Here is a 25,098-nt window from a genome sequence, read left to right as displayed (position 1 = left end):
TATTTGCAACTTTCTAAGCTCTGCAAAAAGACTAAAATACAAGCTGCAATTACTGGAATGCAGCTTCATTCTACCTTGCAAAGTCTCTAAGCGCCTAATTGTGGCACACTTGTTATGCTTGTTCTATGCTGTAATTAGAAGTATTGCATCATTATATTTTTGGGTAATCATTTCTCAGCAGATTTCAGTACAGAACAACAAGTTCAAAACAGAGATGCATTTTAGTACTTATAATGCTGAACCAAAAGTACACCTCCAACCAGGAAGGGGCAACAAGATGATGACAGGTTCCTGTCTGATGTGGCCACCACAAATAGTAGAGTTAGCTTAGCAGGAGCTCCGCCCTCCTCAAGCTGCCCTTCCAGACTCATACTGATAGTCATATAGCATCTTAACATCTAACGGCTACCTTAAAAGTCTATCTTTAAGAAAAACAAACAAGCTTTTACTATCTTCCATTTACTTCATTGCCCACTTTACAACATTTTAATAGATGCCCATTTCCCCCAAAATGCAAGTACTGTAGTCACGTTTTGTATCTCTATCTTAGTTTCACACATACTTGGTACCTGCAATAATGTCAAACCCAACCGTCAAGACAAAGATGTTGATTTATGACATCTATGATATTAGTATCTTTCGTACGTGAACTAGACATAGAGCACTCCTAGCTTTCAGTTTCATTTATGATTCACCATATACTGTATTTTACAAAAGACAGCCTCGCCCAGCCAATGCATTTTGCTTCTTCTTTAACAAAGATGGCATGTGCATAAGATACAAGGCAACAGTACTTGCCTTTCAGAAAGACTTGACTGGGCCAGATATTCAAAAAGTCTGCATTTGTAAATACAACTTAAGTGACTTTTGATAAAAGTGAAGTTCTGTACTATGGCAGGAAACTGCTCACAAAGTACAAACAGAACAACCTATCACTGACGCTTGCACAATTACCAAGGAAGTGAAACATCTCATTACCATGGCTCATTACTATAGTGAGCCACAGAATCAGCATCGCTGTCAATGCTCTACTAAACAACCTCTGCAGTTGAGTCATCTCTCTATTTGACTTTTATCCAGTTGCTCCCAGCAGTTGGCTTGCCACGGCTCACAACCATTAAAACCAATACTATCAATAAAAGAATTCCAATAAAACACCGATTTACAGTTAACAATATGGCATCGGTTGCTTATACTAATCGATACATGACATGGTCTCTAGCATTGCATATGATTTTATGTAATGGGGGTTGCCGTTATACAGAGCTTAACTAACAAGCCATCTGAATGATTTTAGTAAGTACTTGAACTTACCAAGCTACATAGTGTCAATGTAATACTTTATTTTGAATGTGGGCTGATATGTACAATACTGTGCCTTATAACATGGTTGGGGGAGTAGAACTATAACAGGCTCCTGTAAGATGAATCTCATTACATTTTTATCACGAGTAGTTTCCTTTTTATTGAAAGAATAGATTTATCAAAATATTACAAGCCATGTATGGGACAGAATTATGAAATCGACAAAAGTCCTAATTTAAATTAGGCATGCTTTCTAGCTGAAATTTTTTTTTGAAAACTATCGCACCAGAACACGTGAAGGTGAGGAGGGGGAAGTGAGAAGAGACTTTTGTGGCAACCCAGTCATGCTTTGCTGAAGGCTCCATCTCGCCTGAAGTTTGCAAGTCTAAGTCTCCCTAGAATACCACGCCTGACGCCGATAAGGGAGACGCGGGAGGTTGGGGGGAAGTCTCCGAGGAGCTCTCCCTATGAACTGTCCCTCGCGCGGAGCTTTAGGACGCCACCGTCGCCGCACCCTCAACTGACAGCGGCGGGGCCCTTCCGAGGAGAAGGGGGGGGGGAGATAGAGACGGCTTTGCCGCCCTTCTCTCGGCGCCCCGACAATCGTAGGCGCCCCGAGCTGCTCCGAAGGGGCGCCAGCTCCTTTCCCATCCCCTCGACTTCTCTCTCGCCTTTCCCCAGGGAAAGCCTCCCTCTTGCTCGTGCTTCCTCCCCGCCCCAATCCGGCGCTCAAGTTCCCGTTGGGGAACTCCACGGTGGTCGGCGAGTTTGGCAGGTGCGCTGAAGCAGCAGTGCCGCCGCGAGGCGTTCGCCCATTAACCGCCGCCGCCGCCGCCGTGCGCCAGGCCCCCTCGGCCTCGGATGCCGTTACCTGGCACAGGGCGCGGCGGAAGCCCTCGTAGCTGCCCTCATGACAGTTGAGGACTGTCTCGCTGCCGTCCCGCCTCAGGTCGTACACGAAGACCGTCAGGATGCTGCCGGCGCCGTCCCGCGCCGCTGCCATGTTAGGGCGCCGCGCCGGAGACAGCGGCTTCGCTCGGGAAACGGTCTCCCCCGCCGGGCGGCCCCTCCGCGCTGCGTGTGGGCGGCGGTTTGGGGACGGCCAAGGGAGGGAGCGGGCTTGCCGGTCGCCGCGGAAGGGAGACAGGCAGGGGGCGGGGTCTACCGACCATCCAGATGTGGGGCAGGCGGGAGGGGCGGGCCTCCGCTGAGCGGAAGAAAACAAAAGCGTGGAGGAATTCAAAGGGGGGCGGAGCGCTCGCAAACCCGGAAGAGAAGCTGTTCTCGGGTCTCTCAGCCCGGCCGACGGTCCATGGAGTGATTCGAGGACTCGAACGTCACGTCCGTTGCCAAAGCTGCGGTTTGGAACCAAGAGAGAAGCGCTCTTAAGAAGTGACGTCCTCCCATTGTCCTCTTGACACTCTTCAAGTGAGAAATAAATGGGGCGCAGACACCGGCGCCCTGGATGGTGTGGAGAGGCGCTTCTTTGCAAAGTGAAAAGCTTGGCCGTAGTCCAGGCAGCACAAGGAGAACCGGGAATTCCAACTCTGGTGCGGGAAATTGATGGAGAAGTGGGAAGAGGAGTATTTTTGCCAGGGGGTGTGCGGCAGGAGCTCTGGAGATGGCATTCAGTCCACCCTGCAAAGCTGCCTTCTACGCTCGGGGAGCGAATTGCTGTAGTCTGGCAATCACCTGTAATTCCTGCTCTAACCTTAAGGACAGCAAACTTTTGGCCACAGCAGATATTTACAGACTTTTAAATTCATAACAGCATATCAGTAGGCCATCTGGCTTTGGGATTCCAGCCCTGTGTATTTTTCCTTTCCGCATCTTCTAAGAAATTCAGTCGATTCCAGTAGTTAAGAAAAGGCTGAAGCCACCCCAAACCAGCAATGCTGGGAGGGGCAGGATATAAATCAAAGAATAAAATAAATTAATAAGGATTTGTAGTTTTTGAGAAGACCTCATATTTACAATGCAAGAATCCTGGCTGAGGGGCCGTGTTCACCTCACAAATATTTGGCTGCTAACTACTTTATACGCTCCCACATATCCAACTGTAAACATTACTATAGACTATGAATGTCAATAGTTTTGATCTTCATTTCTGAACCCCCTTATTCATCAATCCCAGGGAGTGAAAGAAGGTACCCCTCTAAAACACTGCAATTATTAACAAGCTCTTTACCTTTTTGGTTTTAAAATAGTAAGTCATTTTTTCCCCAACCTGGAATCCAACCAATGTTAGTAGATAATCTTGCCATGTCTATGACTGATATGATTTCTGTGGCTTCTGTCATCTGCATAGGGGATACTAACTATATATGTTATAACTATATTATATAGTTAACTATATATTAAAGCTGCTAGTTTGCTTGCTAAACTTTCTGCATGTCAGGAAAACCAGCATCAATATACCTATCGTTCAAGATTGAAAACTGGGCTACAGAAACTTTAGATGATCTCCACTTGGAATAGAAACCTTGTGACTATAGTGACATTGAAAACAGGAACAAAGTGGTACCTTTAGCACCAACAGAGTTTTATTTAAATATGCTCTATCCATCTCTCAAGCATGGAGGCAACCTTACAGCAGTAGCATCTTTGAAGTGGGGCAACTGGTTGTGTAGACCAGAGAAACAGATTCCAATTTACTATTTGTAATTGCATTACATTCTAGTATTCATTACATTGCAATCCACTATGCAAAATAAAAGAAATAAACAGTACTGTACTGAATTGGGTCACCATGTGTAGTGAGAAAAGAATCAAAGTTCTGGCGAGTGTGTTGTTCTGAAGGTTTTACCTGTTTGCCTGTATCTAGAGAACAGAGGGACATTGTTTTTATGGACATATGTTGGAACATGAGCATATGAATAAGCCTGACATGGTGTACTTGATGTTGGGTCAAGTGATTGTGTTGTCTCGGTGAGTGTAGCAGCAAAGTTGGCATCTGGGTTTATTGCAAGCTTGAAGAGGCATCTGTGCACAAGAAAATGTTTTTCCCCCTCCCCCCCAAGTACTTGGAAATAGAACTTTCATTACCCAGTAGAGGTTATAAGCAGCTGCTGATGCATTGACATGTTTTGTGTTGAGAACTGTATGTGACCACATAGGTAGTATAATTGTCTCTTTTGCGACTATCTTGCAATCTGTTTTCTCTGGGTACCATTCTAGCTTTGTTAATCTGTTTCTTGACTCGATTATCAAGTGGGTACTTTAGGTCCAAAAAGGTTTGCTATCAATCTGAAATCCTTCGTCTGCCTTTTTCCTCTGTCTTTTCAAGATTATGTTAGTATCAAATCATTTAGTCCTAGAGCAATTTGAATTGTGCCTGGATTGAATTGTGTAGAGCATGGATTGTGCCTGGAATACAAACCTTCAAGGGGAGTGCTATCCCATCCACTTTTAATCCCAGGTCAGATTTTCTGCTCACTAGCACTTTCATCTTGCCTAAATTGAAGTTGTTCATGAATCTGCACTCACCACAAAACTGCATCCTGACATGACACACAGACACAAAGGACTCACTAACACCATGCTTGCTGTAGCAAATGTATGCTTTATCTTAAAATGCTAAGTACTAAATTTCACAAGTCTGACTAGTTAATCAAGGTTCCCTGGATCAAATTTGTAAAAAATCTTACATAGTGTAGTCTTAATCAATCAGGCAAGCAAAACTATAGCTGAAATCATTTTATGAGAAAGAGCTTAGGGCTGTTTTCTGTATACTAGGTTAATCAGTTTGCAAATGGAAAAAGTATATAACTGAAAATAAACCTTTCCATCTTTATTTAGAAGCAGCATTCACTCAGTTCAATAGTTCTGTGCTCTTTAGCAGACCTTTTTTGGATGAGGTTATTAGGGAATAATTTACATTATTAAGAGGATAAATATTTTGACACAAGCAATTTTATTGTATAATTAGGCTAAAAATTAACAGTCATGGCAATAAAACAAAGTTATGATGTGACTGGAAGCTTTGAAGTCTATGCAGATATCATTAGTCTGAGGACTATAAATTATCTGTCTTCTTTTTGTAGCTGTGTAGTATCTCTCTCAAATTAGCCAATGGGTCTTCAGACATAAATTCATTAAATTGTCTATCAAACTTTGCATCCTGTTCTCTCAGGTACTTCTGGAATGAAATTATATTAACAGGTCAAATTATAGTTCTTGGGTTCTGTTTCAGTTATGTACAGAAAAAAGTCAAACCTGACTCACTTCAATACTCAGATGACACATGCTGATCCTCCCCCACGTATTAGGAACCCTAAATAGGTGATGCCACATGGACAGATGCCACATAACAGGCAGAAGCTGATGAAGTTGCCCTTCTGCTTCTTTCATGGGAATGAAAAGCTCCACTGACAACTGGCAGTGAAAGGTAACTTCAAACCCTTCCCCCTCCGACCAGCAGCTGCTTGGGGCCATGAAAGTCTCCAGAACTCCCATCTTTGCCCTGTGGGAGCTTAAGGGAATGTGAGAGAGATCTACTTGTTTCATTGATGGTGCCTAGGATCTATCCCACTAAGAATGGTATTGTAAGGAAGCGGAATACAGTTTCGCCCATCTAGATGCAAATGTATGCTAACTGTGTTGTTTCCAATCTGATGTGAACCTCTATCCACACTCTGGGAGAAGGACTAGATTGGATTACTGGTTTGAACTGCTTGTCTTAAAAGAAGATAGCCTTAGTACTAGTTTGTTATCTTTTTGTCTTATTTCCAAATTGACCCCCCCCCCAAAAAATCTTAATTACTTGAGGTTGAAATAAAGTGTTTAAAAAAGCTGGAATGCCAGTATTTGTGTGGGAAAATGTACAGTAGCTTTGACTACTCTGTTTGTCCCTACCACTTTTAAGTTTGGAAGTGCACATGGTTTGACCCAAGTCTACATGTGTCAGACCGTGCATGAACTTTCATTGATGAAAAAGCATTTAAAGAATCCCAGACTGGTGTTGCTTGGTGATCTTAAAATTTGGAATGATGGTTAAAGTTAATATTACCTCTACATCATCAATGTGAGTACATATCACTTCCAGAAGATGTTGTAGATTTTCACACACTTTCCTGGTCTCTTCTGATGTTGTCTGTTTAACCACTGGGTATCTGAAAAGTAATTGCATCATGGACACAATCCAACACAGGTGGGTTGAACCTGATCTTAGGAATGCTTAGCAATGTGATGAACTGTGGTTTTTGTTTCTTGTACAGAAGTCAACAAAGATACTTTAGCGATGTTTAAGGAGCTTGTTCTTGCATTAAATATTTTAATGCTATCTAGGATGAAAAACTGAGACAGGTTTAAAAAAATCAAAACAGGTTTGGGCATTCAGTTCTCTCTCTACTAAAACATTAGCTAGGATGTGTCACCTGCTAAGAAAATTTATTGGGGGCCTGATACTACTGCGTGAAGCTACATAGAAAAGCCTCCTCACTACAGTAAAATAGCAAGATACTGAAAAAAAAAAGAATTTGAATATCTTTCCTTTCTCCTCCCCACAATAGACACCCTGTGAGGAAGGTGGAGCTAAGAGCTATAATAGAACTGTTCTGCAAGAACAACCTAAGAGAACTGTTGGGCACCCAGCTGGCTGTAGGTGGAGGAATGGGGACTTAGTTCTTCACATTAGAGTCCGTCACTCTTTAACCGCTATACCCCAACAGGCTCTCAAACTATCAGTTAAATACCATTACACTAGGGAAGACAGAGCACTCTCCCTCATCTTTCAAAATTCATTTTTAACAATGTCTATGATTTAACTCCATTTCTGGAACAAAACTATGTACACTACTACATTTGCTCATATTCATCCTTATCCTTACATACTCATATTCATACACACATCCACACTATTTAGGCTTCTATATTAAGGCAGAGACCTCTTTTTTGCTTCTTTTTATAGTGTCATGTACAGCAAAGCCACTGTAAAATACTTTTAACAGAAAAGAGCTCCACAATTTTTTATGGAATCTTTCCAAATATAACACTATAGATTGGTCTAATGGAGTTGTGAAGGAAAGCATTTTGTCCCTGAGGAATCGAAGCTGGCTGAGAAAAGGAGAGTGCTATCTGAAAAAAAAGTGCAGAGAACAGTGTAGTCTGCTGAGCAGCAGGCTCTGAATAACTCCAGCACTACCACAAATATTGAGAGCTGCAATGTTAAAAGTGCCAGCCAATCTGGGAGCAGGGGCAGGGAGTTATATCAATTCTGATTCTGACTGTGTTGCTTAAATTTGATCATCTTTATACATGTTTTCCTGCTTTGATTTTCTACCTCCTTGTAGGGAAAAAAAAAGTTAGCATTTTATGTTATATTTGGGAAATGTGAACATTTACATGTTGATTTTTCTTTATTTTGCTCCCTGCAGCATCCTCTAATAGAAGCAGTAGAAGCTTCACTCTCCTTCCATTAATTCACTCCAGTCATAATTTCTTCTCTCAACTAGGAGTCTACAGGAAGAAGTGGGGTACACAAATGTGCATAGCATTGTAACCAACATGATTGAAACAAAGTGGAGGCAAGAAAGCATAAGAAGTGACAAAATTAATAAGCAGCTATGAAAAAACAAGCAGCAAATCATGTTTACCGGCATCGAATTTCATGCAGCTCTTTCATAGCTTTGCTAACGCCTTCATTTACTCCACTCTCAAGCAAGCATTTATGTTTTTCCATCAATTCCAGCTCTTTGGCACCTTCTTCTTGCTCCTCCTCAAACTCCTGCAATAAGTATGTGAATCTTTTAATGGGATTGTAGTTTGTTCAGTGTTTAGATACAAGAATATGAATAGGGTTTTCCCTCTTTAAAGCGAAGGGTAAAATCCAGTCTTATTCCAATCCCTGAATTATGTACAAAGTTACATCTTTTCCTTTAAGGCATTTATTAGGAGTTAACTATCATTCTGGAGGGAGTATGGGAATAATGCAAAGAGTTATGTGATACCAAGTAGTTCTGCCTGTTCCTTTTAGGGTGAAACAGTAGTCATTGTAAAGTTTTATTATTCACACCCCAACATCAAAAAGTATTTACTTCATTTATAGCTTACTTTTTCTCCAACTGAGACCTAAAGCAGCTTACATTATTCTTCTCTCTTCCATTTCATGCTCACAACAACCGTGTGAAATTAGATTAAGCTGAGAGTCCAAAGGCAGAAAACTTCCATAGCAGAATGGGGATTCAAACACAGGTCTTCTAGAACCTAGTCTGGCACCCTAACTACTACACTATGTCAAAAACATATCTGATATATTTACAGATAGATATAATCCCAAGTAAGCCAGCAGCTGATCTGCCAGTGTACACATCAGTCTAAAAATCACTTCACTTACCCTCATCTTTTGCTGGCAAATATCTTCAAGTTTTTGGGCTTCTTCCTTCAGCATTTTCACGCAGCTATTTTGGTCTGCTTCCATTGTCCTTAACTTAAAGAACATGCTTTTAATTAAAAGTTATTAACAGGGAGAACGCTTCCCCAAGAAGCATGTAGTGCTTTCAGAATTCAGCATAGAGCTTATCTTTAGAGTTTGCTATCCAAGTGCTCACCAAATATGTGGAATCAAGGACCTTATCAGACATGTTATCTGAATAATCTACATTTCATTTAAAAAATAGCAGTGGCCTACATGTAGATCAAAGTTTGAAAAATGCAGCGGTTGCATCTATTGAATAAAATCAGATTATAGCTAGTAAGGGCCCCAAAGATCTGCCCAGCTTTCTTTACGTTTCTATTATCTGTTCCCATTACAGTTACAACCTACCTGCGCTTAAGCTCTGTAGACAACTTGAAACTACATAAACCTCATCACAGAGCTATATATAGGCTCTTGATTATAGTATCTAGTGTAAAGGACTTCTGATGGGGCAGAAGTGTTGAAACACGCACCTGTTCCAAGGTATCCTCTAATGAATTCTTTTTCTTTGTAGCATTTGCAATCTCCTCTTCAGTCTTGTTTATCAGGTGAATAAGAGGAGTCTGCAGTGATTGTATAAATCATAGACAATTATGATGAAGTGTTTGTATTCATAGGTGGAATCACACTGGTCGTATAGCATTCTTAGAACAAGTGAAGCATTTTAAAAAGCAGAACTCAGACTGAAATTGATATATGGAGAGTACTCATGACACCAAATTGCCCAGAACCCTGATCATGTCCTTCTCTGGACAAACCTGTTTATGTGCCCACATAGGGAAAAACTATAATATTTGTTCATATAACCCACTTCTCTATGCAAAGCAACTTTCAACATTTTCCTTTTCTTTTTCTATCCTTGCAATGACCAGGTGAGGGGGGGAGGGGGAGGCTGAAAGTATGTGACTGGCATATATACCTTAAAGTTAACACACTTAAGATAAAATATGAACAGGTAATATACCACAGCATTATAAAGCAATGATTGATATTTCAATAAGCACAGTGCTTACAGCTATTATGCTATAAAACAAACATGGAATAATTTTCTACTTGCCCATGACTGTGAAGAGCAAACTGTCTATGTTTGAAATATGTTGTCTTAATACATTAGAATCTAGATACGAAGTTTATCTTAAATTTGAAATTGCTTTTAAAAATGAGATTTCACTGTAACACATGCCAACTTACATAAATCTGAGCTTTGTATTTGACCAGACAACTTCGCCCTGCATCAGGATTAAACTTGATCTCAAAGTCAAAGCTGCCAGAATTCTCTGAATTTATAGGGATTAGTTTTAATTTTCGAGCCAGTTTATGGTAGTCTGCTAACTGGTTTTCAATCTGTTAAGGAAGAAAGGGATATAAAGAGAGTACAACTTTAAAGCCTGGTTATATTTCCCTTTAAAATGATAAGACATGGTAAAAAAAATACTCCATAAGCACAGAATGTATGTATTCATATAAATGTTGTTTTAAAGGGTACAATTCAAACATTGCATAGTAAGTTAACTGCTGCCTAGATCTTTGTTGAATAGTTTTCAGTTTTAGTTGCAGTGGTCCCAATCAAAAACAGGGCTATTGTTTCCAAAGCAGACTCCAGTGCCTGCCAAACATAACATAATTGACCAAGCACCATCCTGACTGGCTTGCAAATTCCTTAATCAAGACTAGGAATATACGTAGGGTTGTTCCAAAAAATTGTGTTTCTGTAAATTCACATACCGTCTCTTTCCCTCTAGCATATTTTAATTCCTCATTCCACAATTGATGCTGTTCTGTTTCCAGCTCCTTGGTTAGTTTATTGACAGCCTGTTTCAATTCCTCCCTTTCACAGTTTAGTCTTTCAATATCTGCAACTGAGTACTTCTGATTATCACAAATATGCTTCAGACGAATGTTCTCCTGTTTCAAGGCTTCGGTTTCCATGGCTAAATTGGGGAAAAAGAACAAAGCTTTGTTAGCAACTAAACAGAAAACTATCACAAAGTTACATGCACACACTCTGGGCTGGTGTAGAATTAATCTGCATGTTATTGTTGTGGGTTAATATTAGATTCCACTTAAGTGTGTGAATAAAAATATCCTTACATTTCTTAACTTTGTAACTTACTGAAAGGCATGATAAATTAATATTATAAAAGGGGAAACATTTAAATCATCTGGGATCAGGGGGTTATATGCTCCCACATGAACCTGCCAGAGTATTATGATCCTCAGAGGCTCTACTATAAACATCCTTTCAGAGGAAAGGTAGTTGGTTCCTATAGAGCATTCTCTGTTGTGGCTTTTTGTTACTGAGCTCTATTCCCACAGCATTCAACAGATAGTTCTATGTGTCACATGAAAACAGTTTTCTTTGATCATGCTTTTGCATACAAGTTGTCTTTATGCCTTTTGTTGGATTTTGCCATTGCTCTCTGTGTGTGTGTAAGCTGTCTTTAGAATCCCCTAGTGTGTAGGCAAGAATACAAGTGTATTGCAGAATTTCATATTCTTTCAACCAAGAATGAAGTTTTTAAAAAAGTTACTGACAATTAACACTTTGACCTCACCAGCAGCCTCAAGCTCGTCATCAATACTCTTTGACTTTTGACCAATATTGTTTGAATGCAATTCCAGGTTGGCCATATAAGCTTCATATTTCTGAACATCTGATTGTAAAGATGATTTCAGTTTCCGCAGGGTCACTAGGCGATCCTTTTACGTTAAAAACAAAGAGAGGAAAAGTAATTGCAGCAAAATTAGGTGTTTTAAAACCAAACACACAGGAATATTTTATACAGCTGTTGTAGCTGACCCTTGCCCATGCAGCCCTTACTAACAGGTTCATTTTCTCTTTCCTTCTCACGCTTTGCAATCAACTCATTCAGGCTTTTCTCTTCAGCTTCTAGTGAGTCTACACGATTTTCAGCCACTTGAAATAGGCCCTCTGGAAAGAAAGAAACCAAAATAACCCCACTAAACATACTGGATATACTGAATACAAATAACACTAGGGACCTCCTTTGAGGACCAAGGGTTGGATCCAGATTAAATTAGCACTTTCTCCCAATTTCTGACCACCACACATTGCAGGTTGGGGTATAGGAAAGTTCCATTCTGTGACTGGAAAGTTCACTCTAGATCTAATCCCATTTATTTTATTAGAGATTTTTATACCACCCCTCTTGGACTTTGCCATCTTGGGGTGGTGTACAACTAATTGAATAAAACAAACTTGGGGTTTATTTGATAAATCGGCATCAATAGCTCTTGTGCAATAGCATCATCCTCAAGAACATCTCTTAATTGGCAAGCTTGTCTGTCATTTGTAAAAAAGGTGATATATTCACCCCCTCCCCTTGACTCGTTGCTGCTATCTTCTAGAGCAGGGGTAGTCAACCTGTGGTCCTCCAACTGTTCATGGACTACAATTCCTAGCAAACACTGGCAGGGACTCATGGGAATTGTAGTCCATGAACATCTGGAGGACCACAGGTTGACTACCCCAGTTCTAGAGAGTAAACTGTTGCTTCTATTTCTAATATCTAAGGGATGTTTTAGAGGAAATCCTGAATCAGGTGGCCAATTTTTAAAAACCTATATTTATTTTTCAATAAGTTATGCCTGCCAAAGATAGATACATATACCATTTGTTGCAGAACAATAAAAGCCTGGGTCCTAACTTGGACTGAAAAAGATAGGAAAATCTTGCTAGAAAAGGCGTGTAAAATGCTGAATTTGTAGTCTGTCGCACATGCAAAGCCTGTAAAAGGGATTATTTTTGCCAGATAGACAATTTGCTAAAATTTTTACTCTTAGCTATTCTTCTAGAAGTTACTGTTGCAAAGAAACCAAGAGCTGGTCATATAATGACCAAAGGCATATTTGGGAGAATGCAAAATGAAACGAGACTATTTCAATAAACTGAATCTTACAGCTAGTTAATGTATGGATGGCTTTTCACCTCTGTTCATGAGTCTATATGTGCAAGCACTATGGAGCAGAAAATACATTTCAGGCTTCTTGCTAAAGAACAGGTTCCTTATTTATAAGTGACCATTTCTTGCAACCTCATGTATGCAGCTGCAGAACACAGCATAACAACTGATACTGAGTCATCTAGTTCTGTAAGGAATAGCAGTTTGCCTCAACTTCTCATCCAGAAATGTACTTCTAAATAAACTAATCAAATCTATTTTATTTGAATTCCATGCCACAAGGAGAGAAACCTGTGGCTATAAGTCAGTCACAGGATTGTAAAGCTGCTGACAATTTCAACTATGAAGAGAAAAAATGGACGATGCAAGATGTTTCAGGGTAATGTCACTTAGTTCCAGTTCTCTAAAGCAAAATAGATTCATGAATTCTAATGTGCGAAGAATACCTTCTTATGCTTAGTCCACACAGCCTTCTACTAGAGCTGTAACACAGTTGCCTACAATGCTGCTGGTAGGCTTGCAAGCCTAAGTACACTTTGCTGGAAGTAAGTCCTAATGAATTCAACTCACATCAGACAAATACACATATGAAAGTTCTATTAGAAAGCTAGCTCATTTTATGGTGAAAGAAAAATCTGCTAAGATTAACATATCTAAGTAGTGTGTAGAAAGGAAATTAAAGATGAAATTCCCATTCATGCATTTGGGTATTTAGTAAAACAGATCCTTGTACTCTATTTCCAATGGCACTAAAAAACACAACAGCTTCAATGTTAGTTCTTTAATATAAAGCTAGAGTTTCAGGTAAGTTTGCACACACTCTGGTTCTTTCAAAATGACGACCTGAAACCTAGTCAAAAATTCCTGGAGCACCTAGTTTATAGGAAAGAAAGTGAGGTATGTCAAATATGAATATTAATATTTTATATTCTGCCTTATATTTAAAATATTAAAATTGAAAAACCTTACTTAATTTTGATTGTATTTCAGCATCAAATTCTTCATATGTGTCTCCACCTCTCATAAAGTGGTTATAACATTTTATGGAATAATCCAAAAAAAGCTGGGGAGAAAATTACACAAGTCTAGGTCAAGTCTGCAAAATAATCTAGATGGTCATTCTAAGCATAATTCAGGTGTGCAGCTGCATTGGCCTGAGGGTGCAGAACAAAGTTTGAGTCAGTGACACCTTTAAGACCAGTTTTATTCAAAGTAAGGGTTTTATGTGCAAGCATGCTTCTGAATGTCACTGTATCTAAAGTGTGTTTGCACAGGAAAACTTAACTTTGTTGGTATTAAAGGTTTCACTGGACTCAACGTTCATTCTAAGCAACTACATTTTCCTGAATCAACAGGGAGGTGGACCAGTAGGAGCACAGGGTGCAGAGGGATGGAGGCTGGGATTGGCAGACGGGTGTAGGGACAGAAGCAAGCATGGAATAAAAGGAGGTCCTATACAACAGGCTGAGAAGGAAATAAAAATGGGCAATTCAAGGTTGTGAGAGGGTCATGTCTATTCGCAAGGAGGAACCAGGTGACACACACCCTTCCCCACCCATTCTGAGGCCTGAAGAACCTACTGCAGGGTAGGGGCATAAAAGCCTCAAATGGTGAAGTCCCAAACAGCTAAAGGGGCAAAGCCGTGGCTTCACACCAAAGAAGGTGTAAATGGCAGCCTGTGTAACTAATAGACCAATTATATATTGCTTTAGAACATATAAACAGAGTACAAACTATTACAGAAAGAAGGACTATGGATATACAGCAGGGCAATTTCCTATATGAAGGGCCTGCATTGGAAGAAACTGTATAAGGTGCTAAATAGGAAACATCTTCAGGAATGGCACTCTCAGATCTTAACCTCTTAAGATAATGATAACGGATCACATTCTCTGCCCAACCCACAATATTGGGAGGTGGTTGTGAAAATAAAATGGAAGAGGGAAGAATGATGTAACTAAATGGGGCCCCACTGGGGACACAAGTGGGATAGAAATATCTAAAAAAAAAACCACCACTACTGCAACTTAGTAGGAAATGATCAGAATACCTTGCTGTGTACAATTCCATCTTCAGTCTCTCCCCCCAAGTTCTGTCCTTCATCAAATGATGGTGGGTTTTCTTTTAAAGCTAAATACAGCTAGATTACACAAAGAAATGTAACAATGTGTGTAAGTTAGCGATATTCCTGTAATTATTTTTGAAACTTAAGCATTTTGTATTACTGTATTTTCTTAATGGTAAAATACCCTTTTTACTAATAGTTTGGCAAATATTACTAGTAGGCATATGACACAAAGTAGTACAGAACCACGTATGAAAACCTTTATTTTTAAATTATTTAACTGGTCATTTGTTACAACAATAAGTCAAAAAGTATTGCTACAAAATCATAGAAACCTTTATTAAACAAAAATATCAAAAAGTCAAGGTACTGTTTCTTGACATAACCTCCATTCTAGGTCTACAATAGCTTTTCTCAACTTTTTTACCATTGAGAAACCCTGAACAATTCTTCAGAAATCCCAGATCCCAAATCTTCAAGAAATCCCAGAAATGGTGTGCAGAATATGGCTGGGAAGCACAGCTGTGTGCATGCCCACTCAAAGCCCCTCCCCCTCCAGACTCAACATAACCATATATGGCTGTATCGCCTGATAAAAAATGTGTAATAATTAACTCCCACCCATTCAGGAAACTCTTCCAGGGCTATCAAGAAACCCCAGGGTTTCACATGACCTGGTCAAGAAATCCTAGTCTATGCACTTCTGAAAGTGTTGTTTCCATCTCTCTGATCCTTTCCCAAAGAATCCTGCACTCTTCAATTTACCCCACATCAAAATGGCAGTTTTGGCATCCTCGGGGGACTCAAATACTGTTCCTTTGAAATGTTCTTTGAGTTTGGGGAACAGAAAAGAATTCTGATGGGGCAAGATCAGGGCTGTAGGGTGGATGGGGGGGTAAGATTTCCCACTGAAATTCTCATAGTACAGACATTGCTACCATTGAAGAATGAGCAGGTGCATTGTAGTTATGGGAAAATTCCTCAGTGCAGCTTTCCTGGCCTATGTAGTTTTAAGTACCCATTATTGTTCTGTGTTTTCCAAGAAAACCATTTTGTTTGGAATAAATGTTTTCTTTGGAATAAACCCATGCATATATTAACTGGAACCCTAGTAACAAACCTTTTTGACTTACTCTTATATATAAGGTACACTTTTTAGTTGTTTTCTTTTAGCATTACTGATCCTCCTGCCCACTTGTGTCTTTCGCTTAATTGTTCTTTTTAATTATTTTTATAATATGCCTGTTTAAAAGCTTGTTTAAATGCTCTTCATTGTTTGCTTCTATGGGGGTCCTGGCTTGATTGGAAAGGTGGCATTAAAGTTTTCTGAAAAAAATTATAACAGCTTTTCCACTATCCTTTCAGCTTTGTCTGTTGCCTTCACTAGCAAGTCACCTATCTCAGGTGACTTAACTGGTGGCTCAACTCCTGCTCTCAGACAAAAGTGGTTAAACTGAACAGAAACACATACTTTTAAATCTTTCTGTCTCATATAGATATAAAAAGACTCACTGAGTACCTGAAAGAGAAAGTTGCTCCCTTGACAAAAGTAATTAGTTGTCAGCTCCACAGTTGGGCAAGCTGCCCACATGCTTTCTGGCTGATAGAATTAAAATCACCTAACATTTACACCCTAACTTTAGAATTTCAGTATTAAATACTTTAAAATATTAAAAAAATTATTCTACATGTGCTATTAAGAAAACAACTTTTCTCCATATAATATTGATTTTACTTAGTCTTTCCAAGATACAGGATGCATCCCATTGTAATCTTTGCTGAGAGAAGCAATTTATATCAGCAGAGTATAAGCTCCTCACTCTTTTCTGTTGACACTCTCTCTCCACAAAACACTGTTTCTTTGGGAAATGGTACCCTCCTTAGGACGGGAGATTAGAGTTATGGGTCTGCAATCAACAAAAGCTGTTCTGCCTTCTGTTCTATTCCTGGAAATCCTCCTCTGGGCCAACCATAACACTTCAACCATTATGAAGTAACCATAAAATTTTACAGCCAGAGCTACCCAATTAAAAGCTTTTCGGCTTCAAGCTTACGAATTCTAAGTTTACCAGTCTATTTACATATTTATATTTATAAGAATTATATTTAACAGTTATATTTATAGCCAAGTACTTCATAGGAGGGCAAATCATCACATACAAAAGGTATCTGGAAATCCGTTGTCAGTTTTGTGGTACCTTGACACAGTCTGTCAGCCAGACTAAAGCAGCTACAATCTGAGGCCAAGTATGTGGTGCTCCCACTGTGCACATAGAGCTTTTTGACAATGCAAAGGGATATCTACAAGAAAAAGCAATGCAGTTATGGGACATTCCAATTAAAAGAAGTAACAATTTCTATGCACCAATTTGAGGTTCATTTACCAGTATGGTCAGGTAAAATCAATTTCATTTCTATGTTTTGCACCAGCACATTCACTAAACTGACATTCTTTTATATCATGATCTTAAAATCCTGAGTGGGATTGATTACAAGCCACAAGTTGTTCATGTAATTCAAGGACAGAGTGAAAGAATGACTAGACCAGCAAGTTGGCCAGACTAGCTGCCATAACATTTTTATGTGAGAAAAAGAATTTGTTTTTACAATGAAAACTTGTTTCTGTTATTGAGGTATCCCGTTGATTGATGATTAAAGTATCCTTGTTCTATTAAAGTTATGGAGAACCATTATTATTCCCGTCCTCCAGCAACTGCACTGGCTACCAATTGAATACTGGATCAGGGTTAAGATGCTGGTACTAACCTTCAAGGCCTTATGCAGTCAGAGTCCTGTGTACAGCAAGGACTGTCTGCTTGCTTATACTCCCCGAAGAGTGACTTGCTCCATGCACTATAACAGCCTGGTAAAGCCTGGCCTCAAAGAAATCCATCTGGCCTCAGACAAGAGCCAGAGCTTTCTCATCCGTGCCCCTAGCCTGGTGAAATGAGCTCCCCAACAAATATATCCCCAACAAATATATTTTAACTTTCAATGTCTCCGACATTAATATATAGTTGTCTAGATTCCTGAACAAATATGGATTGAGTCCATCAAAGGTATTTAGGAAAAAATCTTTTGACAGAGAAACACAGACAGCTCAAGAAAAGTACTTTTAATGTGTCTGGAAATAATCTCAGAATTAATTCACGTTAAAGCAAGTAATGATAAATTAAATTCCTCTGGGCATAGAGCAGGGGTTACTGGAAGAGTGTGTGTGTGGCTGTGAATTTTCTATATTGTCAAGGGGATGACCCTTGGGGATTCCTTCCAGCTGTATAGTTCTATTGAGCTGAAAGCTGCTGGCTGCTCAGATCTGATCCTAGGAATATCATTTTACAATTTGGAGATGGTCAACAAAGAATTTGCAATACAGATTATTGGAATATGTTCAATATAGCTAGTAGATCCTGTTTTTCTTTAAGTCTAAGTTTTCCATTGCTCAAGAGAAGTCCAAACCAGAAAAACTAAGATTTTTTTTATTTTAAGATTGTTGCCACTATTTGGCATCAGCAACTCTCAAGGTTGACTCAGCCTTCCGAGGTCGGTAAAATGAGTACCCAGCTTGCTGGGGGGTAAACGGTAATGACTGGGGAAGGCACTGGCAAACCACCCCGTATTGAGTCTGCCATGAAAACGCTGGAGGGCGTCACCCCAAGGGTCAGACATGACTCGGTGCTTGCACAGGGGATACCTTTACCTTTACCTTTACCTTTAACTCTTGAGGTTTGTTACAAGCAAATTCTATCAGGCATCCATCTTTGCTCTTGTCATTTTGGGGGGATAACTGTTGCCCACATGTTGCTTAAGTAAAGCTTAAGTAAAGAATGAAGCTTAAGTAAAGAAGCTTATTTTAGCTACTGTAGAAAAATTTATGCTTAATATTTTGGGTACAATCTTATGTACACTGTCTTGTAATAATAATAATTCAATGTGGTTTTCTCACATTTCTTACCCACCAGTCTCAGCATGCCAGCTCATGGCGGGTTACAACAAATTTCCACACTAAAACCCCATTAAAACAAAATAAAATAGTATAAAACCCCAGCATGGTGGAAAACAGTCCTTCCCCAGAACAGGGCACCTGCCATTGGGCAGTAGAGGGCTACTATGTCAGCAAGTCACAGCCAGGTGCTCAAAGGCTGTCATACTTCCTAAGGGGGGGGGGGGCACCAGGTCTTCTTCCTAGATCGGCCCCAACCATAGACCTGGCGGAAAAAGCTCCATCTTACAGGCCCTGTGGAAAGCAGATAGCTCCCGCAGCTCTCCTGGGAGCTCATTCTGCCAGGTCGGGGCCAGGACCAAAAAGTCCCTGGCCCTGACTGAGGCCAAGCGAACTTCCCTAGGGTCGGGAATGACCAATAAATTGGCATCCACAAAGCTCAAGGCCCTGCAGGGAAATAGGGCAACAGAAGGTCCCTCGGATACTTGGTCCTAGATTGCGAAGGGCCTTAAAAGTCAAAATCATAACCTTCAACCGGATATGGGCTGCAACTGCAGTTGCCTCAGCACAGGCTGGATATGGGCCCTCCAAGATGTTCTTGTGAGGACCCTAGCAGCTGCATTCTGCACCAGCTGCAATTTCCGGGTCAGGGTAGGCCTGCGTAGAGCGAGTTACAGAAGTCTATTTTGGAGGTGATCATCACAAGGATCACCATGGCCAGGTACTCAGTGGACAGATAGGACACTTGTAGCCCCACCTGGTGTAGGTGGAAAAACGCCTAGCCGGCTACTTTCTTGATTTGTGCCTCCATGGTCAGTGAGGCATCCAAGATCACTCCCAGATTCCTGGCCTGGAGTGCGGTGATCAGTTGCATCCTGGTTAGTACAGACAATCGTGCTTCCTGTTCTACCCCCTTCCTATCCAGCCACAGGATTTGCATCTTGGAGGGGTTGAGTTTCAGGCGATTCTGGTCAAGCCATCCAGCCACAGCTTTCAAACATCAAATGAATGATTCTGATGGGGAGTCCATGAAGAGATAGAGCAGGGTGTCATCGGCATATTGATAACAGCCCAGCCCAAACCAGCTGGGCCAGAGGGCGCATAAAGATGTTAATAAGGGTGGGGGAGAGCACCCCCCCCCACAGGACTTCACAAGGGAGCCTACAGGAGCGCAACAACTCATTCCCCACTGCCACCCTCTGGGTCCGGTTCTGGTTTACTTCTGAGTAAACCTGTTTAGGTTTGCTCCTTTATTTTACCTTTTTTTTGCAAGGAATTTGTGTATTGCTGAAATTTAACATTGTAATTACAGCCATTGAGACCAGATCCTAACAAAGGAGTTTTGTAAACACTTTGATTTAATCAATTTAACGACAGTGTATTGTTGCCACAAAGAGTTCAATTGATCACACAATAAAGACAATGAGGGAGATGAGGAGGTTGTGTCACATGTTGTGTTTGTAATGGCTAAGTATATTATTTACTCCTGCTTTCTGAAAACTGGGACACAACTGGAAAACTGAACCTTGAACAAGAAGCAACTGATCAAGGCAGTATCATCACAAAAAAGCATTACAATGGTTATCCATAAAGTACTCTAAATACTGTAATTAATTTTCTTTTATATTTAAAAATGTAAGAAATCTGTTCTGGTACTTACCCAAGCTCTCTAAAAATTCTGGGGATTTCTTCTTCAAACTTAGTACTAGGGAGCTCATAAGAAGGACATAGTAACCCATAAATAAAACTGAAGATCTTCACAAAGTCTTTAACAGATGGAGCCTGAAGCGACTTGAGAGAGACATTGGGACCATATCCATATGATACAAGAAACTGGGGAAACAGACAGATCTATTACCATCATATATGAGAAATTTCATGCTATATTACAAAGCACTGCAAAGCCATTTTATGACCTAAAACAGGATGCTCATCAAATTAAGAAATCTCCATCAATCTATCCTATAAATGCTAATATATATTAATCTACCTGTATAAGAAATTATTCTGAAGAAAACCACATTTTTGTATAACATATGCATTTTAATTTGGGAAGCATCATCTTAAGGCCAAGCTAAACATAACCTCTAACACCATTTGAGTTGTGGGTTCCCTGACATGATTTCTGTTAGACATAACCTCTGGCTGGATTCCAAGAAAAGGGCTTTTCCAAGACTGCCCCTATTTTCTGTTTTGTATTAAAGTACTTCATATTTTTAAATACTGCCCAGTTAAATGAAGGTCACCATTTTAATCAGTCAATCTTTAAAAAAGTTATTTAGTCAGTGAAATGTTGTAGCTCCAGCCGAAACACAAACATTTCACTAGATACCCACATCGCAGAGCTGCCGGATGCACTGCTGGATGAATGTTTTATCATGAAGTGGCCTAGGATCCTTGATCTTCTCCATACTCCCAAATGCCCCATATTGGCTGTTCCGTAAACTTCCAGGTCCACTTGTTCTAGAATCAAGATGGCAAAGTAACTGTAATATTCTTAAAAATTCTTTAAAAAATTACAAATTTTACAAACAAAACTACTTGAATATAAAGGAATCATAGAGTTGGAAGGGACCTCATGGGTCATCTAGTCCAACCCCCTCCACTATGCAGGACCTACACAACCCTATCGGCTCATCCATTGTAAAATGCCACCCCCTTAAGCCTTCACAGAATCAGCCTGTCAGATGGCTATTTGGCCTCTGTTTAAAAATTTCCAAAGATGGAGAATCTACCACCTCTCGAGGAAGCCTGTTCCACCGAGAAACTGCTCTGTCAGGAACTTCTTCCCGATGTTTAGATGGAATTTCTTTTGAATTAATTTCATCCCATTGGTTCTGGTCTGTCCCTCCGGGGCAAGAGAGAACAACTCTGCTCCATCCTCTATATGGCAGCCTTTTAAATACTTGAAGATGGTTATCAAATCCCCTCTCAGTCGTCTCCTCTCCAGGCTAAACAGACCAAGCTCCCCCAACTTTTCTTCATACGTCTTGGTCTCCAAACCCCTCACCATCTTTGTTGCCCTCCTCTGGACACTCTCCAGTTTGTCTACATCCCTCTTCAACTGGGGTGCCTGAAGCTGAAGACAGTACTCCAAGTGAGGCCGATCCAGAGCAGAGTAAAGCAGTACCATTACCTCCAGTGATATAAGAAGTTATAAGAACTTTTATCTTGGAACACAGACTGATACAGAATTTCATCCTTCTGATCTGCATTTTCACGTAAATATATGTTCATTTTAAACAAAATGGTGGCAAGCAAAAGTTCTTCAGTTAACTTACTATGGATAAGTTCAAGTTGAAGGCCATGGCTCTGCAACATTACCTTTTGCCAAAACAGGAAGTTTTTCTTTCAGATGCCCCCCAGATGTTGGTTTTTCTTTCTGATGTCCCTGGAGCATGCTTTCCCACACTTGGCTTTCCAAAAGTTGTCCGGTCTTGGCTTGAAAGAAAATATTTATTTGCATTATTTATAGTCTGTCTTTCTCACTGGGACTCAAGGGAATTATTATTTATTAAATTTTTATACTGCCCTATGCATGGGCAGTTCTTAATTTTGCTGCTTCCCTGAAGATGTCCCTGTTCAGATGAGTGAAACTGTCATGGAAGAGGGTAGGGGAAGAGACAGTCTCACAGATATGAGGATCTAAGGCCATGAAGGGCTTTGTATGTGATAGCCAACACTTTAAATTGAGCCCACTATTGATGGGCAGCCAGAGGGGTGACTGCAGAATGGAAGTAATATGCATGTTCCACGGACCTCCAAATAGTCAAACTGCAGCATTCTGCACCAGCTGGAGTTTCCAAACACATTTTGAAGGCAGACAAATATACAGTTTATTTCAGTAATCTTGTCTCAGTGTCAACAGGACATAGCTCAAGGCCAGATCAGCTGTATCAAGGTAAGTAGACCCTTCTTAAGCTAGGCTGAGTTGGAAGAAAGCCCTTTTTGCAGGTGCATTAGCTTGCTTCTCCAGCAATAGTGCTGAGTCCAGTGTAACCCTGAGGTTCTTCACTAAGTCATCAAGAATCAATTAACCTCTTCAAAATTGGAAAGGAAGACCGCCATCTTCTCAACCAGCATTACTTCTGTCTTTCCAGGATTTGGTTTCAATTTATTTATATGAGTATTATGAACATTCCATATCCTTTTCAATTAATTCTCATTAATACATTTTCAAACTTTGAAAGTCAAAAATATTAGGAGTGTATATTTTCTTACCAAACAAATTCGGTTGTTTCTACTATTTGTGCCTTTACTTTTAAAAAATGCAGCTTCCAATACAATCTTTTACTATTGCCGTTAGAAATAAAATTACTGTCATCATTCAAAAATACCTTAATTTATTGTATTCGTTGACGCTTCAATTTTTGCTCTTGGAACTTCAAGAAAGTGTCAAATCTCCTTACTTTTAAAATTTCTACTCTGGAATTCATTGTATATTTTCTCAACTAGAGATCTCATCACAAGATACATTACTTACGGTTGTGGGGTATGGAGGCCCATCTTGTTAATATCCTGCACTCTAAGAGGCTGGATTGATTGTCGGCCACTCATACGGCTAGCACTCAAACTGCGGCTCATCGTGGGGTGAACTGCAAGACAATTTGATGCTACTTTCAGGCACCTGTTTTACACACACTGAATTCTTAGAAATGTCTATATCAGCCCTTATCAACTTTTACCATTTAGAAATCCCTGAAACATTCTTCAGGTTTCAAGAAACTCCAGAAGTGGCACAATCATGCAGAACATGGTTGGGAAGCACAGCTGTGCACATGTCCACCAAGGACATTTTCCCCTTCCCACTCCCTCCAGGTCCATTATTGGCTCCTTTTTTTTGGGGGGGGGGGTCAACAGGACCATATATGGTCATATCACCCAATAATGTTTAATGAATTTAAAAAAACATTAAAATTAACTTCCACCCATTCAGGAAACTCTTCCAAGGCCATCAAGAAACCCCAGCGTTCCATGAAAGCATGGTCTACATTGTCACTGTCAGGAACCAGGCAGAAGTAACCAAGCAAAGTCCGTGGTAAAAGGGCTCGCGAGACCACAGTCACAGTGTTGATCCAGATGAAAGTCTTTATTACACAGATCAATACAGAAGTTGATCTGAAATTGATCTTTATTACACAGATCAATACAGAAGTTTCTACTTGTAAAACTTCATAGAGCAAACGTTTTGGCAGAAACAAAGGATCAATAGTTCCCAGGGGTACTTACCCAGGGGACCAACTAAAGGAGGGACTGGCAAGGCAGGACAATAGGAGAAAAACAATGGTTCTCAGAAGAGCCATCTGGCCCAGGCTTTGCTCTGAATTGTTGCAAATGTTGAGTCTCCACAGAACCAGGCAAGGTCAGAGGGGGAGCTTTGATATGTTGTGAGTTGCTTTGATATGCAGAGGAGGCTAGGAACTAACAGGCGATTTATGACTTTAGCTGGCCAGGAGAGACCGGGATCAAAGTTGATGCATGAATCGGGGTTCATGACAATCACCAATGATACCTACTTTTAATGATCACAGTACTTAGCTTGCATATTTTTTAAAGTTGGCATAAAATGTCACAGACTGCTGGTTGTACGTCACCACATTGTAGCGTGATTCAAATTTTTCCATTTTGTACCTAAACTTATATAACAATCAAGCTACTAGAGGTTGTTTGTTTGTTTTTTTTGCTTGTCATTAGATAAAGATAACTAAAAATGCCCTATTTACACCCCTAACAGAAGGTATAAGTCAGCCTAGCTCTAGGGATACCAGCTTCATGTTGAGAACTTTTTGGAGACTGTGGAAGGGGGGGGGGCTGGTGAGGGACCTCGGCGGGGTATGCCATACAGTCCAACCTCTAAAGCAGGGGTAGTCAAACGGCGGCCCTCCAGATGTCCATGGACTACAATTACCAGGAGCCCCTGCCAGCATTCGCTGGCAGGGGCTCCTGGGAATTGTAGTCCATGGACATCTGGAGGGCCGCCGTTTGACTACCCCTGCTCTAAAGCAACCATTTTCCCCAAAGGGAATTGGAGAGCAGTTTTAGTTCTGGGAGATTTCGTGTCACCGGGAGGCTGGCAACCGTTGCCTATCATGATCCCTACTCCCACAATACAGTTCAGTTCCCGACTAGAGAAGCAAACGGCAGGCAATGAAACCACCTCGCCCGCTGAAAAAGACGGCAGTCACAAAGCCGGAGCCCGAGGAAAAACCGAAGCGCTCAACAGGCGTCAACGAGGCCGTCGATTCATTGAAGTTCAGACTAGACCCACAGAAGCGCAGCCAAACCAAATACAAACCTCAATCCCGACGAGGGCCCCTTCCCTCCTGCCGAAATCAGAAGTCCCCCGAGGCCGCCCAAGGAGCTCCGCCGCTTACCGCTTTCGGTGGTTTTCAAAATCGCCCGCCAATCGGAAACGTTAACAAAGACTCTGAGAGGGGGTGGGAGAAAC

At 40.6% G+C, this 25,098-nt stretch overlaps 2 protein-coding genes across 5 annotated transcripts in view; both read right to left on the bottom strand.

The window, feature by feature from the left end:
* The window catches only part of SMCHD1 (structural maintenance of chromosomes flexible hinge domain containing 1), a 90,691-nt gene extending 88,134 nt beyond the window's left edge, over window positions 1-2,557 (bottom strand). The window contains exon 1 of one of the 2 annotated variants that reach the window (XM_077352659.1): window positions 2,177-2,557. In XM_077352659.1, the coding sequence (XP_077208774.1) occupies window positions 2,177-2,308 (132 nt within the window). In that variant the 5' untranslated portion in view covers window positions 2,309-2,557. The remainder of the gene's footprint in view (window positions 1-2,176) is intronic. The other variant, XM_077352658.1, reaches the window with a different exon arrangement.
* Window positions 2,558-5,199: 2,642 nt separating this feature from the next.
* Window positions 5,200-25,094, bottom strand: NDC80 (NDC80 kinetochore complex component). 3 transcript variants are annotated; one of them, XM_077352661.1, is made up of 17 exons: window positions 25,025-25,094; window positions 23,134-23,245; window positions 21,975-22,091; window positions 20,987-21,113; window positions 20,311-20,483; window positions 16,906-17,008; window positions 14,693-14,782; window positions 13,612-13,705; window positions 11,545-11,651; window positions 11,275-11,419; window positions 10,445-10,650; window positions 9,911-10,063; window positions 9,193-9,282; window positions 8,639-8,731; window positions 7,899-8,029; window positions 6,314-6,416; window positions 5,200-5,443 (listed from the first exon to the last, which is right to left on the bottom strand). In XM_077352661.1, the coding sequence occupies exons 2-17, from the start codon at window positions 23,232-23,234 to the stop codon at window positions 5,321-5,323; spliced, it is 1,956 nt and encodes a 651-aa protein (XP_077208776.1). In that variant the 5' UTR covers window positions 23,235-23,245; window positions 25,025-25,094; the 3' UTR covers window positions 5,200-5,320. The 3 variants fall into 3 exon arrangements, with proteins under 3 accessions (XP_077208776.1, XP_077208775.1, XP_077208777.1); XM_077352660.1 differs by having other exon boundaries at window positions 24,946-25,091; XM_077352662.1 differs by lacking the exon at window positions 25,025-25,094 and adding an exon at window positions 24,813-24,988.
* Between the last annotated feature and the right edge of the window lie 4 nt (window positions 25,095-25,098).

The sequence above is a fragment of the Paroedura picta genome, chromosome 9, assembly GCF_049243985.1.
Source record: "Paroedura picta isolate Pp20150507F chromosome 9, Ppicta_v3.0, whole genome shotgun sequence".
NCBI lineage: Eukaryota > Metazoa > Chordata > Lepidosauria > Squamata > Gekkonidae > Paroedura > Paroedura picta.
Note: the sequence above shows the minus strand (reverse complement) of the source record. Positions and strands in the feature narration are given on the sequence as shown.